At 45.2% G+C, this 15,757-nt stretch overlaps 1 protein-coding gene across 1 annotated transcript in view; it reads left to right on the plus strand.

The window, feature by feature from the left end:
* Positions 1-1,601: 1,601 nt before the first annotated feature.
* Positions 1,602-15,757, plus strand: part of LOC308326408 (dynein axonemal heavy chain 9-like) — a gene marked incomplete at its 3' end in the record, with an annotated part of 21,481 nt that continues 7,325 nt past the window's right edge. Inside the window, exons 1-11 of the mRNA XM_080779284.1 lie at positions 1,602-1,716; positions 3,912-4,248; positions 5,535-5,722; positions 7,113-7,253; positions 8,290-8,420; positions 8,911-9,122; positions 10,705-10,935; positions 11,740-11,907; positions 13,203-13,322; positions 13,896-14,046; positions 15,142-15,256. Of these exons, the coding sequence (XP_080635410.1) occupies positions 4,177-4,248; positions 5,535-5,722; positions 7,113-7,253; positions 8,290-8,420; positions 8,911-9,122; positions 10,705-10,935; positions 11,740-11,907; positions 13,203-13,322; positions 13,896-14,046; positions 15,142-15,256 (1,529 nt within the window). The 5' untranslated portion in view covers positions 1,602-1,716; positions 3,912-4,176. The remainder of the gene's footprint in view (positions 1,717-3,911; positions 4,249-5,534; positions 5,723-7,112; positions 7,254-8,289; positions 8,421-8,910; positions 9,123-10,704; positions 10,936-11,739; positions 11,908-13,202; positions 13,323-13,895; positions 14,047-15,141; positions 15,257-15,757) is intronic.

Genomic DNA, 15,757 nt, shown 5'->3' on the forward strand with positions numbered 1-15,757 from the left:
TGTGTTACCATGGCAACAGAGGACAATCACTTAATAACAACACAAACCTAGCTCACACCTCCGACAGACAAGCAGGCTGACAGGCAGGCTGACAGGCAGGCAGGCAGGCAGGCAGACAGACAGACAGACAGACAGACAGCATTAATCATTTAAACAAACCTTGCTATATTCTTTATATGAACCTCTTATCTCCATCTTTTAACGTTTTATTTATTTATTTTGTATTAATGCCCTGGCTGTAGGTGTATAGGCATCACACAAAAGCAGTATCAGATCGACTACAAGCTCACATTTCAAAAATAAATCATGTTGTAGGCCTACTTTGGACTGCAGTCAGTGGACAAACATCACAACAAAACATGCTGTGAACTTTTATAGATTAGTTATTTTCACTATTTATTTTGATTATTATTTTTGTGTAGGCTTATATGAGTTGTGTGTGTGTGTGTGTGTGTGTGTGTGCGCGCGCGCGCGTGCGTGGTGCGTGCGTGTGTGTCCTAAGTTTCAGAATAAGAAAATGTGTATACTTTCGACTAGTTGATGTATAGCAGTACGTAGCGCCTATATTGATTTTCAGCTACTGGGTTGTGTTGAGTGTAGGCTACTGTTGTTAGCCACTGTTAGCAATTAAACCGTACCGCGTTACCATGGATACCATACCACAGACAGGACGACAGGACACATTCACTTACAAAGGCTGCGAGGTTAACTTCCAATACACACAACCTCCCCCCCCCCCCACACGGATCACCATGGCGACCAGGGGACACAATCACTTCTAACACATGCTGCTCCACAACAGGACAGCTATAGGAGCATTAGACTGACAGACTACTAACAGGAGGACGAAGTTACTCACAGACAGTCACTCAACATGTATAACTCATAGCTATAGGTAAAAGTAGAAAATGATCTGTTAGACGAGTAGCTACAAGTTGACTTGGGTAGATTCATTTAGACGGTATATATGGATTCATCCCTGGACGTGATGACGGACGCTATGGATTCATGCCTGCTGTAGATTACATTAAAATCACATTATTGAACGGTGATGATGGCGGACCACATTATGGAGGATTATTCTTCCCATCCTGATGATGAGGAGGACATGGAGGAGCTGGAGGAGGAGGACATGCGCTGTGCCTTCATCAAGGACTGTGTGCTGTCTTCACTGAGGCTACAACAGGACAGGTAGAGTTAATAGTACAGATTAAGTAGATTATATTATTTTATTTTATTATATTAGTGAACGGTACGTCCTAGTACAGCCACTGTGTTACTTGTCTGTCTACTAAGACTGCAATTAACTAACAGTAGGAGTGAATACTATAGCCTACAAATAAAATGCTGCACTTTCAGAGAATCACTGTCTGAAACAATGCATGGAGATATCAGCATAATTGTTGTTTAGACCGGTAGCCGTCTCAATAGGCTACATAAAGTCATTTAGATAATATAATGCTGTTGTGTTGTGTTGTTTATAGACAAATTAATTATTTATTTAGTGACTAGATAGTCAATTGCAATATTATATTGGTCAGATCTGTAGGGGGCGCAGTGGAGTAACTATACTAAAACATGTTTTCTTCCGGGTTGGAATGTTTTATTTTCTGGCCGAAACAGTGCGTTTTAGACAGCATGTGGGGGTTCAGGGGGTCCCGGGGGTCCCCACTGAGGACAGTAGGCTTTCAAGACGTTAAAACTGTGTTTGTTTTGGTGAGTAGCGAAAGTGTATTATTTATTTTTTTACTAAAGTCAAGAGGCTGAGCTGTGTGAAAACAATGCCTGGCGAAGGTTCACATTGTGTTGAGAACGGAAGAGTTCTTAAAGTTATTTACATAGTTTGTTTGTTTAGTGTTTGTAGACAGACGTTCATTCTGTACCTACAGTGGATTAAAAAGACTGACTATTTACAGTATGACTTCTTAGTACATTTTAAGTCCGACTCGGGCGACGGGCGGACTAGTTTGTTTAGACAGATATGGTCATGGTTTATTATATAGTATAGTTTACACACCATAGTTACTTTATACTTATATGGGATTATTTACTTTGTTTATTGTTGCAAATTGCTCTGGAGAAAAGAAAATTGAACCAAAGAAGGGTTATTTGGTTCCATTCCTATACACTCTCAGAGTTACAGGAAAAGTAAAAAGGTACAGAAACATGTAGTTGCCAGAGTAGAGTGCCACAGGATGGCGCCAGTGGAGTGTAAATTATGTTTGTCTGCATGCACCACCTGGGTTAGTGCCAGCACTGCCAGCACTGCCCGGTGATGGAGAGAATGAGAGATGGCCGGTGCAGCCTACCTGCCTGCACCACACAGGAGTAGGCCTATAGACACGGCCTCGTGGTGATCATGTCTCGTTGCAAACCGATACACAGGGACTCAAGCAAAAAATATAATAAATTATTAATAATAAATTTGCTACATAAATATATGTACAGCAGCCATATATTGGTCAAAGATTGGGCCCCAGCTGATGGGGACCCATGGGGGTCACCAGCAAAAGTAGGTAATACAGTCACAATAATTCTAACCACTTAATCCATTCATACGTTTGTTACAAGTTTACAAGATCACAGCGCGTCACTTCCACGCTGCGAGCTTGTCTTTTAGAAAATATTTTCCATGAAAATATTTATTGTATTTTAATAGTCTGACTGTATTGCTGAACATTACTACATTAAAATGTGGCACCTGGCTGGAGCTAACTATAGCCTACTGTGGCTTTAAACAGACACCATCAAAGCTAGACTTAAACCTCTCTTACAGTCTCTCTCTTGTAGCAAAAACATATGAGAGTCAACAGCTGCACGATTCTTTACAAAATGAGATTGCATATAGTGTCTGAATCTAGATTGTGATCTTTTTTCGATTAATGTTTTGATTAATTGTGCAGCACTAGCTCACAATGCGACACAATGCGACACATTGCGAGCTTGTAGATTGACTACTGCTAGATTAAATTGTTTCTAGTTTAAAATAGCTTGGTATTTTCAAAAGATTTTTATACATTCGACAACTTCTGAAAAGAAGACATTTTGCATAATAAGTATTTTCTACTTTTGGTACTTCCTACACCAATACGTTAGTACATTTTGAATTCCGAGTGTTTCTACATTGCAAGTATTGATAGGCCTACTTTTAATTTACCCATTAAAACCGGGAAATCATTTCATTTTAGCTTTAAGCTCCCCCCCCCACAAATCTTCTCTTCTGGGGGTCCCTGCCCTGGCACAAAAGGAGGGAGGTCCACGGCCAAATATACATATCATTTTGGGGTCCTTGAACTAGTGATTCAGAAGGTATTTGCCTTTAGTCTCCATGGGTTTAAGTGTCTACCCCCTTAGATAGCACTTTTTGTAGACTTCACATAGCATTTGATACAGACTTATAGCATATAATGTAGACAGCACTGGAATTGCATTGTATGTAGTCATACTGTAGCACTTCATAGTACATATGTATAGCATAGTATATAGTATATAGTATATATGTATAGTTTATATGTATAGTTTCATCATTATACATAGTCCACTGTTACATTCTTAGCTTACGCATGTTTCAAGATAACTACTTTTTATGTATGTGATGTATTGCCAATTTGCCATGCTTTTTGTTCTTGCTTAACCCATTTTGGGCAGGAAGTGGGGAATCCCTTTTGGTGTTAGCATTATGTCATGCTTTAGCTATTGAAAAATTTTGAAAAATCGAAGAACGACTGACATAGAAACATCGCTTTTTCAGAAAACTGTCATTTTCAAACAGACATTTTTTAGAATCTGATCTCAGGTCAGAATGGGTTTATGTAAATCGCTCTGGATTAAGAGCATCTGCTAAATTGTAATTGTAATTGTAAATTGTAATTGTAAATTGTAATTGTCTTCTAAACGGTATAATTGTACAGGTGGCAGCAGTGCGTCGCCGTGGAGGACAACCATCGTCTCATCCAGGACTTCCTGGACCGAGCCGACCGCACCACGCTGGTGCTGTCCCTGAACGACGGCGGCAACCACCTGCTGCCCGCGGTTCGATTCCCGGCCGCTCCCGCGCCACCGCTGCCCCCTTCTTCCACCGCCGCCGGCGGCAGCAGCAACAACAACGGCAACAACAAACACAAGTGTGTGTATTTCGTCAAGCAGAGAGGAGGAGCCGCGCTGACCGCCGAGTCCATGCGCAGTACCGTGGTCCACGGAGACATGTCCCCGTGTCCCCTGGACCAATGTCTGGCTCTGTTTGACAAGGTAACGTCCCCTGGACCAATGTCTGGCTCTGTTTGACAGGGTAATGTCCTCTGGACCAATGTCTGGCTCTGTTTGACAAGGTAATGTCCCCTGGACCAATGTCTGGCTCTGTTTGACAGGGTAATGTCCCCTGGACCAATGTCTGGCTCTGTTTGACAGGGTAATGTCCTCTGGACCAATGTCTGGCTCTGTTTGACACGGTAATGTCCTCTGGACCAATGTCTGGCTCTGTTTGACACGGTAATGTCCCCTGGACCAATGTCTGGCTCTGTTTGACAAGGTAATGTCCCCTGGACCAATGTCTGGCTCTGTTTGACAGGGTAATGTCCCCTGGACCAATGTCTGGCTCTGTTTGACAGGGTAATGTCCCCTGGACCAATGTCTGGCTCTGTTTGACACGGTAATGTCCCCTGGACCAATGTCTGGCTCTGTTTGACAGGGTAATGTCCTCTGGACCAATGTCTGGCTCTGTTTGACAAGGTAACGTCCCCTGGACCAATGTCTGGCTCTGTTTGACAAGGTAATGTCCCCTGGACCAATGTCTGGCTCTGTTTGACACGGTAATGTCCCCTGGACCAATGTCTGGCTCTGTTTGACAAGGTAATGTCCCCTGGACCAATGTCTGGCTCTGTTTGACAAGGTAATGTCCCCTGGACCAATGTCTGGCTCTGTTTGACAAGGTAATGTCCTCTGGACCAATGTCTGGCTCTGTTTGACAAGGTAACGTCCCCTGGACCAATGTCTGGCTCTGTTTGACAAGGTAGTGTACGTATATATACATGCACGCACGCACAGTCGCACACTACACACACACACACACAGGGCAGCAGTGGCTCAGGCGTAGAGAAAAAAAAGATACATTTTTATTTATTTAAATTTACAAAAGCCTTGCATGGTTTCCACCGCCATTGGTGTATGAATGTTGGTGCATATTGAGTTGTTAAATGGTAAATGGTGCATTTATATAGCGCCTTTATCCAAAGCGCCTTTATCCAAGGCGCTTTACAGAGATTGTGCATTACATTCACCCATTCACACACACACACACATTCATACACCGATGGCAGCGGAAACCATGCAAGGCACCAAATAGCACATCGGGAGCAATAAGGGGTTCAGTGTCTTGCTCAAGGACACTTTGACACTAACTCTGGGGGAGCCCACAGGGTTTGAACTGGCAACCTTGCGGTTACCATCCATGAGGCACTCTACCCCTGAGCCACCAACCTTACAAGTGGTGGTTCCACCACCAGAAGGTTGTTATATTGAGTTGTTCCTCCGTACAGGTGGTGGTTCCGCTGCTGTCCAACCACCAGAACCACAGCGCCACGCCCCAGGTGGTCTCCCAGGACCTCCTGCGTCACGTCCACTCGCTGCAGAGACACGCCTCGGTGGTGTCTGGACGGGTCAGAGGAAAGACCGTCCTGCCCCTCCCCCCTGGGCTGGACCGACTGGAGCTCTCTGCACTCAACAGGTACACACTTATCTGTGTGTGTGTACTGTGTGCGTGCAAGCATACGTCCTGCGTGTGTCTGTGTGTGTGTGCGATTGATCCTTTTGCACAGTGTATCAAAGTCAAAAGTCAAAGTCATACGATTTGTCACACACGTTACCGCAGTGAAATTTGTTCTCCACATTTGACCCATCTCTTGGAGCGGTGAGCCGCAGCCAAGGAGCGGTGAGCTGCAGCGTGCGCCGCGCTCGGGAGTAATTTGATTAGTAGATTTGACCCCCAATCCAACCCTTTGATGCTGAGTGCCAAGCAGGGAGGCATTGGGTCCCATTTTTACAGTCTTTGGTATATGACCCGGCCGGGGATCGAACCCCGACCTCCCAGTTTCAGGGCGGACACTCTAACCACAAGGCCACTGAGCTGGTGTATACTTTTGTTTGCACTAAGTAGACAGTCTTACAAATCAGTAAACTCTTATCCAGGGATGTGCAGAGAATGTTCTGATGGGCAGGGGCATTACCTATTAACACACACCTCGACAGTGGGTGCAGGGCCAATAAAACAATCTTGGAAGGAGGGAGGTATGGGGCCTGCAGTCCCGCACACCATTCTATTTGGTAAAAGATTACTTTATTGAAAAAACTACAACGTTTCAATCTGGGTCAAATGCGGAGAGTATAATATTTCACTGCGGTAACGTGTGTGACAAATCGTACGACTTTGACTTTGACTTAATTAATCTTCGTCAGGCAAGGGCTAAAAATATCTCAAAGGGCGCTTTAGGTAGGGGATAGTGAATAGCCAAGCTTTGTAGCTCGGCTGAAATGTGTATAGGGCTGAAGTTGGTACAGTATGTTTTGTAATAATAATAAAAATCCACAAAGTAACCACTACTAACTAAAGTGTGCGCATGCGTGCATACTATCATTATGCTACACCGTTAAAACAGGGGCATATATACACTGTGCAAAATGATCATTGTTTTGATGCATTATTATAAATGTACAATTTAGGCATTTAGCAGACGCTCTTAATCCAGAGCGATTTACATTAAGCAAGAACAAAAAAGCATGGGAATACCTCACATAAAAACATTTATCATGAAACATGTGTAAGCTAAGAAGGTAACAGTGGAATATCTATATATAATGAAACTATACATATATACTATACTATGCTATACATATGTACTATGTACTATGACGTGCTATGACTACATACAATGCAATTATAGTGCTGTCTACATAACATGCTATAAGTCTGTATCAAATGCTATCTAAGGGGGTAGAGTAAGTGCTCTGGGCCATGATGGAGTCTGAAAATTCCTGTTGTTTTCCGTGTGTGTGTGTGTGTGTGTGTGTGTGTGTGTGTGTGACTGTGTGTGACTGTGTGTCTCTGTGAACGGTTCCAGAGGGGACGTGATGTCCGTGGATCAGAGTGTGATCCACGCCGTAGAGACGGTGGTGATCGAGTGGAGCCACCAGATCCACGCCGTCCTGAGGAGAGACGGCTCTGAGAGCAGACCCACCGAACTGCTGCACTGGAGGAACAGGTGACGGGGGGAGCATTGTAGTAAAGGGGATGTTTCACTTTCAATTTCAACCCCTTTTCATGTTTTAAGCATTATTTTATGCTTTAACTATTGGAAAAATAGCAGATCTACAAGCTCGAGGGTGTTAGGTCTGCTATTTTTGAAAAATCGTGAAAATGTGGCGCAAATCTTTGAATATATATTCTTTCAGAGCGAACGTTTTTAACTCAAATATTTGTGCATTGTGTTTAGTCCAGTTCTGTTGTAGTGGGCCCACAGAGCATTGTGTTTAGTCCAGTTCTGTTGTAGTGGGCCCACAGAGCATTGTGTTTAGTCCAGTTCTGTTGTAGTGGGCCCACAGAGCATTGTGTTTAGTCCAGTTCTGTTGTAGTGGGCCCACAGAGCATTGTGTTTAGTCCAGTTCTGTTGTAGTGGGCCCACAGAGCATTGTGTTTAGTCCAGTTCTGTTGTAGTGGGCCCACAGAGCATTGTGTTCAGTCCAGTTCTGTTGTAGTGGGCCTACAGAGCATTGTGTTTAGTCCAGTTCTGTTGTAGTGGGCCCACAGAGCATTGTGTTTAGTCCAGTTCTGTTGTAGTGGGCCTGCAGAGAGCATTGTGTTTAGTCCAGTTCTGTTGTAGTGGGCCCACAGAGCATTGTGTTTAGTCCAGTTCTGTTGTAGTGGGCCCACAGAGCATTGTGTTGAGCCCAGTTCTGTTGTAGTGGGCCCACAGAGCATTGTGTTTAGTCCAGTTCTGTTGTAGTGGGCCTACAGAGCATTGTGTTTAGTCCAGTTCTGTTGTAGTGGGCCTACAGAGCATTGTGTTTAGTCCAGTTCTGTTGTAGAGGGCCCACAGAGCATTGTGTTTAGTCCAGTTCTGTTGTAGTGGGCCTGCAGAGAGCATTGTGTTCAGTCCAGTTCTGTTGTAGAGGGCCCCAGAGCATTGTGTTTAGTCCAGTTCTGTTGTAGTGGGCCTACAGAGCATTGTGTTTAGTCCAGTTCTGTTGTAGAGGGCCCACAGAGCATTGTGTTCAGCCCAGTTCTCCCTCTGCCTGCAGACTGGCTGACCTGCAGAGCGTCCAGGCTCAGTTCCAGTCCCTGGAGGTGATGAAGATGTCTGCGCTGCTGCAGCTCATCCGGAGCAGCTACCTGCAGCCCTTCAACAGGATGCAGCAGGACGTCTCCGCAGGTGACGACTACGCCACTTACTTAGAGCCTTACTACTGTACGTCACTCTAGCAGCTTTCCCATTGGTCGGTTGCGCAGATTGCCCCAGGCAATGTACACTTGACTCGTCCCGCAAAGGTTTGGCAAGCAGGAAATGTTCACTGTTTCACTTGTGATGTGGGGAATGCCCTGGGGTTCATAAGGACGGGAACATCTGTAGACACACGTTGCTGTTAAGCTGCATGTCAGTGTTGTTTTTGGCAGCAAATTTAGATTTTTGTTTTAGTCATAGTCTCTTGATTTTAGTCACATTTTTTGTCACCTGGAATGTTTTAGTGTTAGTCTAGTTTTAGTCAACTAATTGTCATAAGGTTTTAGTCGACTAAATTCACTCGTCAGTGAAAAAAGGTAGCCGACGAACATTTTTCGTCTTATAGTTTTAGTCAAAACAGAAACAACACAGGTGTCTGTGTTCTAACCTAACAGACGGTGTTTTGTCGTTGCCCACGCAGCGCTGGCGGAGGCCCTGGACGTGTGCGCGTACCTCAAACCGCTGCAGCGTCTGCTCGAGGACATGGAGAACGCGGAGTTCCCGGAGGTCAAGGGTCACGTGGGCCCCGTGATGCACGCGCTGCGCCTGGTGTGGCTGCACTCGGCGCACTACAACACCCCCGAACGCATCGTCACGCTGCTGCAGGAGATCTGCACTCTGCTCGTACAACAGGTGACCTTTAACCCCTCCTCTGTAAAGGTCTGCGCTCTGCTCGTATACAACAGGTGACCTTTAACCCCTCCTCTGTAAATATCTGCACTCTGCTCTATACATCAGGTGACCTTTAACCCCTCCTCTGTAAAGGTCTGCGCTCTGCTCGTATACATCAGTTGACCTTTAACCCCTCCTCTGTAAAGGTCTGCGCCTATAGTTCTTTTTCAATGAGACCTGTTGCGTTTTTGCTTCGTATAGAAGTCGCGGTGCGACAACAACGCAAGCGTATTTACGTGAGCGCGGTCCCGTGAATTTGTTGCACGCGTTGCTCGTTTCGTGCACACGCCCCCCGCGACTCACCAGACCTGGATTCGGAGCAGACCTGTAGCAGACCTGTAGCAGACCTGTAGCAGACCTGTAGCAGACCTGTAGCAGACCTGTAGCAGAACTGTAGCAGAACTGTCGTTGATCCTTGTTCCCTGTTTTCAAGGCCCTTTTACCCACATAAAAAAACCCAGGAAAGTGTTTCTTGTCTCCACAAAAAAATGTTTCAGTCCTGAGATTGTATTTGCTTTATTCCATGCTTGCCCCTCTGTAAAGATCTGCAGTCTGCTCATGCAACAGGTTAGACCACCACACTAACTCGTACAATTAGTGAATTGATGAATGATGTAATTGTTGTGTTGTTGTAAAAGCTTTAGCTAGCAGGAATTAAGAGAACAAGTACATATAGCCAAATGTCAAGTTTACAAAGTATTAGGGGTTTTAAAGGACAACTTTAGTTTTTTTTCAACCATGGTTCATGTTTTATGTTGTTAATGGAGAAAGTAAAAGTTATTTTCTTTTGTTTTAAGGATTTTAGCTCTTTTTGACAGGGGGGCGGGGGCATTTGAGCATGGGGATAAATATGTATTTCTTTACAAAGTTTTATGGTGATTTTTTTATTTATTTACTAACTATAGTCCTAATAAACCCCAGGAAATCTGGCCACAGAAGATCACAGGATCTACTGAATGTGAAGGTAGCCTACTGGGGGAAGGCTTATACTGTGTGTCATAGGCTCAATATGTCAGTTTGTCACATTCAATAGATCCTGTGATCTTTTGTGGCCAGATGTAATTTCTTGGGGTCTAGTAGGACTATAGTAAATAATAAAATGTTGTAAAACAATACATATTTAGCCCCATTTCGAATGCCCCCCCAGTCAAAAACTGCTAAAAGCCCTAAAACGAAAGAAAGCAGCAAATTAAAGAAAATGAACACTCACCTTTTAGTTTCTCTAATAACAACCTAAAACATGAACCTTGGTTGAAAAAAAAAAAACAAGTTGTCCTTTAAGTGGTTAAATGTCTGAAAATATTCGACATGAATCCAACATGAAGTGAGAAAGAACACGTATTCAAAGATTTGCACCACATTTTCAAAAGATTTTTCAAAAATAGCAGACCTACAGGCTCGTAGCTTGTAGATCTGCTATTTTTCAATAGTTAAAGCATAACATATAATCCTTAAAACACCAAAAGGAGTTCCCGCCCAAAAACTGTTTTTTAAATCATGCTCTGCTCCCTCTTGAACAACAAACGACAACAAACAACAACAGGCGCGAGTCTACCTGAACCCGGAGGAGCTTCTGAAGGGGGAGGTGGCGGACAGCCTGGTGAAGGTCCAGACCAGCCTGGAGGTCCTGGACACCTTCAGGAGCACGTACCACCAGACCAGAACCCACCTGAGCCTCAACCACCAGGACCACTCCTCCTCCTCCTGGGACTTCCCCCCCGCCCTGGTCTTCTCTGGACTGGACCGCTTCGTGGCCAGAGTCCACACCATCAAGGTGACCGAGCGAGCAGCACCGTTATGTCAGAACGTCCAGGGTTCCCAAGACCCCCCCAAAATAATCATATTTGGCACTTGCAATTTTAGGCAAAACTAATTTTAGGCAAACGAGTCATTTTAATTTGACTCGGTTTCTGCATACACATATTGTGAAAGTAGCTGAGCTTGTAGATCAGCCATTTTCATAATGTCTCCTCTTACATATATTTGACAATTAAGCCAATAATATTGGCTTAATTGTCAAAGGGGACATATTATGTCCCCTTTACGTCCTGTGTGTCCTCAGTATCTCTGTCCCCCTTTACATCCCGTGCATCCTCAGATACTGTGTCCTCAGATACTGTGTCCTCAGATACTGTGTCCTCAGATACTGTGTCCTCAGTATATTGTGTCCTCTGTCTGTCCCGTGCGTCCTCAGAATATTTTCTCCTCTGTCTGTCCCCAGATACTGTTAAGTAGCCTTGCCCAGCCATGAGGCCCATAGGGGCAGAAGCCTCTCTCCTGTTTCTGTAGCGTGAGGCAGCTTGATGTACAAGTACACCCCCTGGACATTACGCTAGTATGTCGCAGGGACTTATACCCCCAATCCAACCCTTGATGCTGAGTATCAAGCAGGGAGGCACTGGGTCCCATTTTTAGAGTCTTTGGTATGACCCGGCCGGGGATCGAACCCCGACCTCCCAGTCTCAGGGCGGACACTCTAACCACAAGGCCACTGAGCTGGTTCTCAGATACTGTGTCCTCAGATACTGTGTCCTCAGATACTGTGTCCTCAGTATCTCTGTCCTCTGTCTGTCCTCAGGACATCCTGTGCACGGCGGTGGACCTGACCAGGCTGGAGAAGGTGGAGGTGGGCGGGGTGGCGGGGCGGGGCCTGGGCCAACAGGTCCAGTGTCTGTACCAGGACTTCCTGGAGACCTACCGGTCCCTGACGGAGAAGACCGGCGACTGCCTGGACGTCAGCAACCAGGTGCTCTTAATCCATTCTGACCTGAGATCAGATTCTAAAAAACATGTCTTCTACATCCTGACAGTTTCATTATTAACCCATTCTGACCTGAGATCAGTTTCTAAAAAAATGTCTTCTACATCCTGACAGTTTCATTATTAAAGTCCTTATTAAGGTCAAATGGGTTTTTATGGGTTTCATTTTGAAGTTTGAGTCTGAAATGGTTAGCCTGCATGTTTCTGAACCAGGGGGGCAGTCAGAGAGATATTTTGTGAAGCCACTAAGGAAATGAAAGTTCATATAATGGCCTGTTGTGGCGCTGTCACTAGACCCAGAAAAACCCATAGCTCCATAGAAGTCCATGTATTTGGGCCCAACTTCACCTAGACTGTATTACCTTAATAAACATGGTCATGAATACTTTTTGCTTCCAGTCACTAGTTTAAAGTCTCATTTCTAATGTCATAATATTCTTTTTGGAAAATTATGGTCCCATTTATAAAAAAAAATGACCATAAAGTCGCGCATGTTCTGAGGGACGTGGCTACCGTTACAGTCTATGAACGGGATCCCCCACCCACTCGAGTCAAAATAAAAACCAACGAAGAAGAAGGGGGAAGTCCCGCCTCGTTGTCTGCACCAGCCAATGGCCAGCTGGGCCAAAACGGATCTAGAAAGATGGCGACTTCCATTGCAAGGACTGACAGGCTTCATTTTACGTTCACGTTAGACCCGCGGAACGCTTTGTCCATATTTTTTACAGTCTATGTTCTGAACCAATCAGAAGGTCCAATCCTTTTGGGCTATGGGGCGGCATTATAGCCATTCACCTACCATTCAAGAGGAACGTTGTTTTTTATAGGATCACATTTCCAAAATCACTGTATGCAGTTTCCAGGGAGATTTTCCTTATCTGGGATTTGTTAGGCCGGGTATAAGAACTGAATCTACGCACACTAAAGAGTACTCTTATGCACATTTGAGTGCTGATAAGTTTGCGCAAAATACCCTTTTCTTCTGAGTGAAGTAAAAATGCCTCAAAATTGTACAGTACTTCAGTAAATGTACTTTTGTTACTTTACACAACTGCTGTCTGTCTGTCTGTCTGTCTGTCTGTCTGTCTGTCTGTCTGTCTGTCTGTCTGTCTGTCTGTCTGTCTGTCTGTCTGTCTGTCTGTCTGTCTGTCTGTCTGTCTGTCTGTCTGTCTGTCTGTCTGTCTGCCTGTCTGTCTTGTCTGTCTTGTCTGTCTGTCTGTCTGTCTGTCCGTGTGGTGATTTAATGGCTGACTGACGGTGGGGAAATGTCTCCCTCTGCAGGACTTTGAGAGGGATGCGAGGAGGTTCAGGGTGAAGGTGGAGGACACGGAGAGACGTCTGGGGTCCATGTTCCGCCAGGCCTTCTTCCTGGACGCCTCGGGACTGGAGCACGCCTTCAGGGTTAGTAGACATTATGTTATGCTTCAGCTATTGAAAAATAGCAGATCTACAAGCTCTTAGCGCGCCACCGAGTGGCGCTCTACGAGCTTGTATAGGTCTGCTATTTAAAAAAAAATCGAAGAACGACTGACATAGAAACATAGCTTTTTCAGTAAACTGTCAGGATGCTGGCTTGTGGTGGCCATTTTGGACATATAAAATGAACGGAAAGTAATACACATAAAGATCTTTTCTTTTTAATTTATGTTAATTTTTGTGGCTTTCGCCTTTATTTTATGTATTTTATGGAGGGACAGACAGTAGCCTGACAGGAAAATGGGGAGAGATAGATGGGGCGGGAAAGACATGCAGTAAAGGCCGTCGGGATCGGGAGTCGAACCCGCGGCACACTGCCAGACTGGATTATACCAGCCAAGGTGCCTGGACCGCTGAACCACGGCCCCAGGCCACACATAACGATCTATAGCCCTGAATGACCACAACAGGTCTGTAACTCTGAGAGTGTACAGAATGGAACTGGTTCCATTTCTCTGTAGTGATTCTCTCTCTCTCTCTCTCTCTTGACTCGTCCAGGTGCTGGACATGTTCGGCAGTCTCCTGGAGCGCCCCCTGGTGTCCGGAGACGCACAGGACAGATACGTTCACCTGGTGTCCCTGTTCGACAGGGAGCTGGACTCCTGCCGGCTGCTCTACAACACGCAGCTTCACACGCCACTGGAACACGGTGAGACCAGGGGGGGCAGTCAGACAGATATTTAACCAGAGAACACGCCACTGGAACACGGTGAGACCAGGGGGGCAGTCAGACAGATATTTCGTGAAGCCACTAAGGAAATCGGGACTTCCTGACAGTTCATATAATGGCGCTGTCATTGGGCCCAAAAAAACCCATGTATCCATAGAGGTCCATGTATTTGGGCCCAACTTCACCTAGACTGTATTACCTTAATAAACATGGTCATGCATACTTTCTGCTTCCAGTCACTAGTTTAAAGTCTCATTTCTCATGTCATAATATTCTTTTTGGAAAATGATGGTCCCATTTATTAAAAAAATGACCATAAAGTTGCGTATGTTCTGAGGGGCGTGGCTACCGTTACAGTCTATGACCGGGAGCCACCCCCCGTTCAGTCAAAATAAAAACCAACGAAGAGTAAGGGGGGAAGTCCCGCCTCGTTGTCTGGGCCAGCCAATGGCCAGCTGGGCCCAAACGGAGCCAGCCAACGGACTAACCTCATACTTCCTTCTATGCATGAGTAGTCCAAGCTGCTTCTTTTCACCTGACAGGGGAGAGTATCCCCGGCCGGACGTAGCGCGTGGAAGGAACACGTTATTTCCGACCAGTTCCTTTCCCCTCCATCAGGCACCCCCGGCTGGCCAGGGGGAGGCAGTTTAGAGACCAGGATTTCTGCATTTCTGTTTTTTGTGAGGGTACCTACACTAGGGGACACGGGGAGAACATGCCTCCTTGATTGATTGATTGATTGATTGATTGATTGATTGGATACATTATTAGTCAAAGACGTAAAGAGAGACCAGATATGTTGGTATGGTTTAGAGACAGTCGCACTGAGGAAAAGACAGGAAGCAGAGCTGGAGGTAGCAGAGACTAAAACGTTGAGGTTCTCTCTGGGAGAATAACAAGGATGGATACTAGGATCAGGAAGGAATACATCAGAGGGACAGCGCCCATCCCAAAGCGCCAGCGCTCGCCCAGCAGTCTGCCGTCACCCAGGCGGATGCGTACCGTACGTGCACGCGACCACGCCACTTCCTCTCGCCCTATCAGGGCGTCTCACTGGTTCTTCTCATTCTTCAGGTTGTAGTGCGGTCAATAAGAACATGCCAGCGGTAGCGTTTGGACTGAGGTGGAGCCGACAGTTACAGGAACGCATCCAGACGTCCTTCTCTAAGTTCAAACAGCTTTCCTTCCCGTAAGTCCTCTTTCACGTGTACTCTCCTGCCTGCTGTTGAAAATACTCCTTCAATTACATTGTTATTATTATTATTATTAGCGTGGTTGCTGTAGGAAACACACTATTGTTCTCGTTTCCGAGAGTAGTTTTTTGCCGGCAAAGTAAACCTGCTTTTTGTAAACTTTTTGCACAACAGAAAAGGTGAAGCTTTTGGCCAAAATCATGAAGCTCCTTGAGATATTCTGTTGTTAGTCCACTCGCCAGAATGTGAAACATTTTGAGTACCCTATAAAGTTTTGTGGTAGAATAAATTAAAAATGCTTGTAGGTCTGCTATTTTCGAAGAAAATCGAAGAGAAGAACGACTGACATAGAAACATAGCTTTTTCAGAAAGCTGTCGGGATGCAGAAGACATTTTTTTAGAATCTGATCTCAGGTAAAAATGGGTTAACTAGCAAGTGACGTGTCAAACTAAGGAGTTTTTATGATTCTGAATCCATTCCAAGCATTCATTTTGCA

The sequence above is a fragment of the Protomyctophum bolini genome (genome assembly GCF_963924005.1).
Source record: "Protomyctophum bolini genome assembly, chromosome: 2".
Taxonomy (NCBI): Eukaryota; Metazoa; Chordata; class Actinopteri; order Myctophiformes; family Myctophidae; genus Protomyctophum; species Protomyctophum bolini.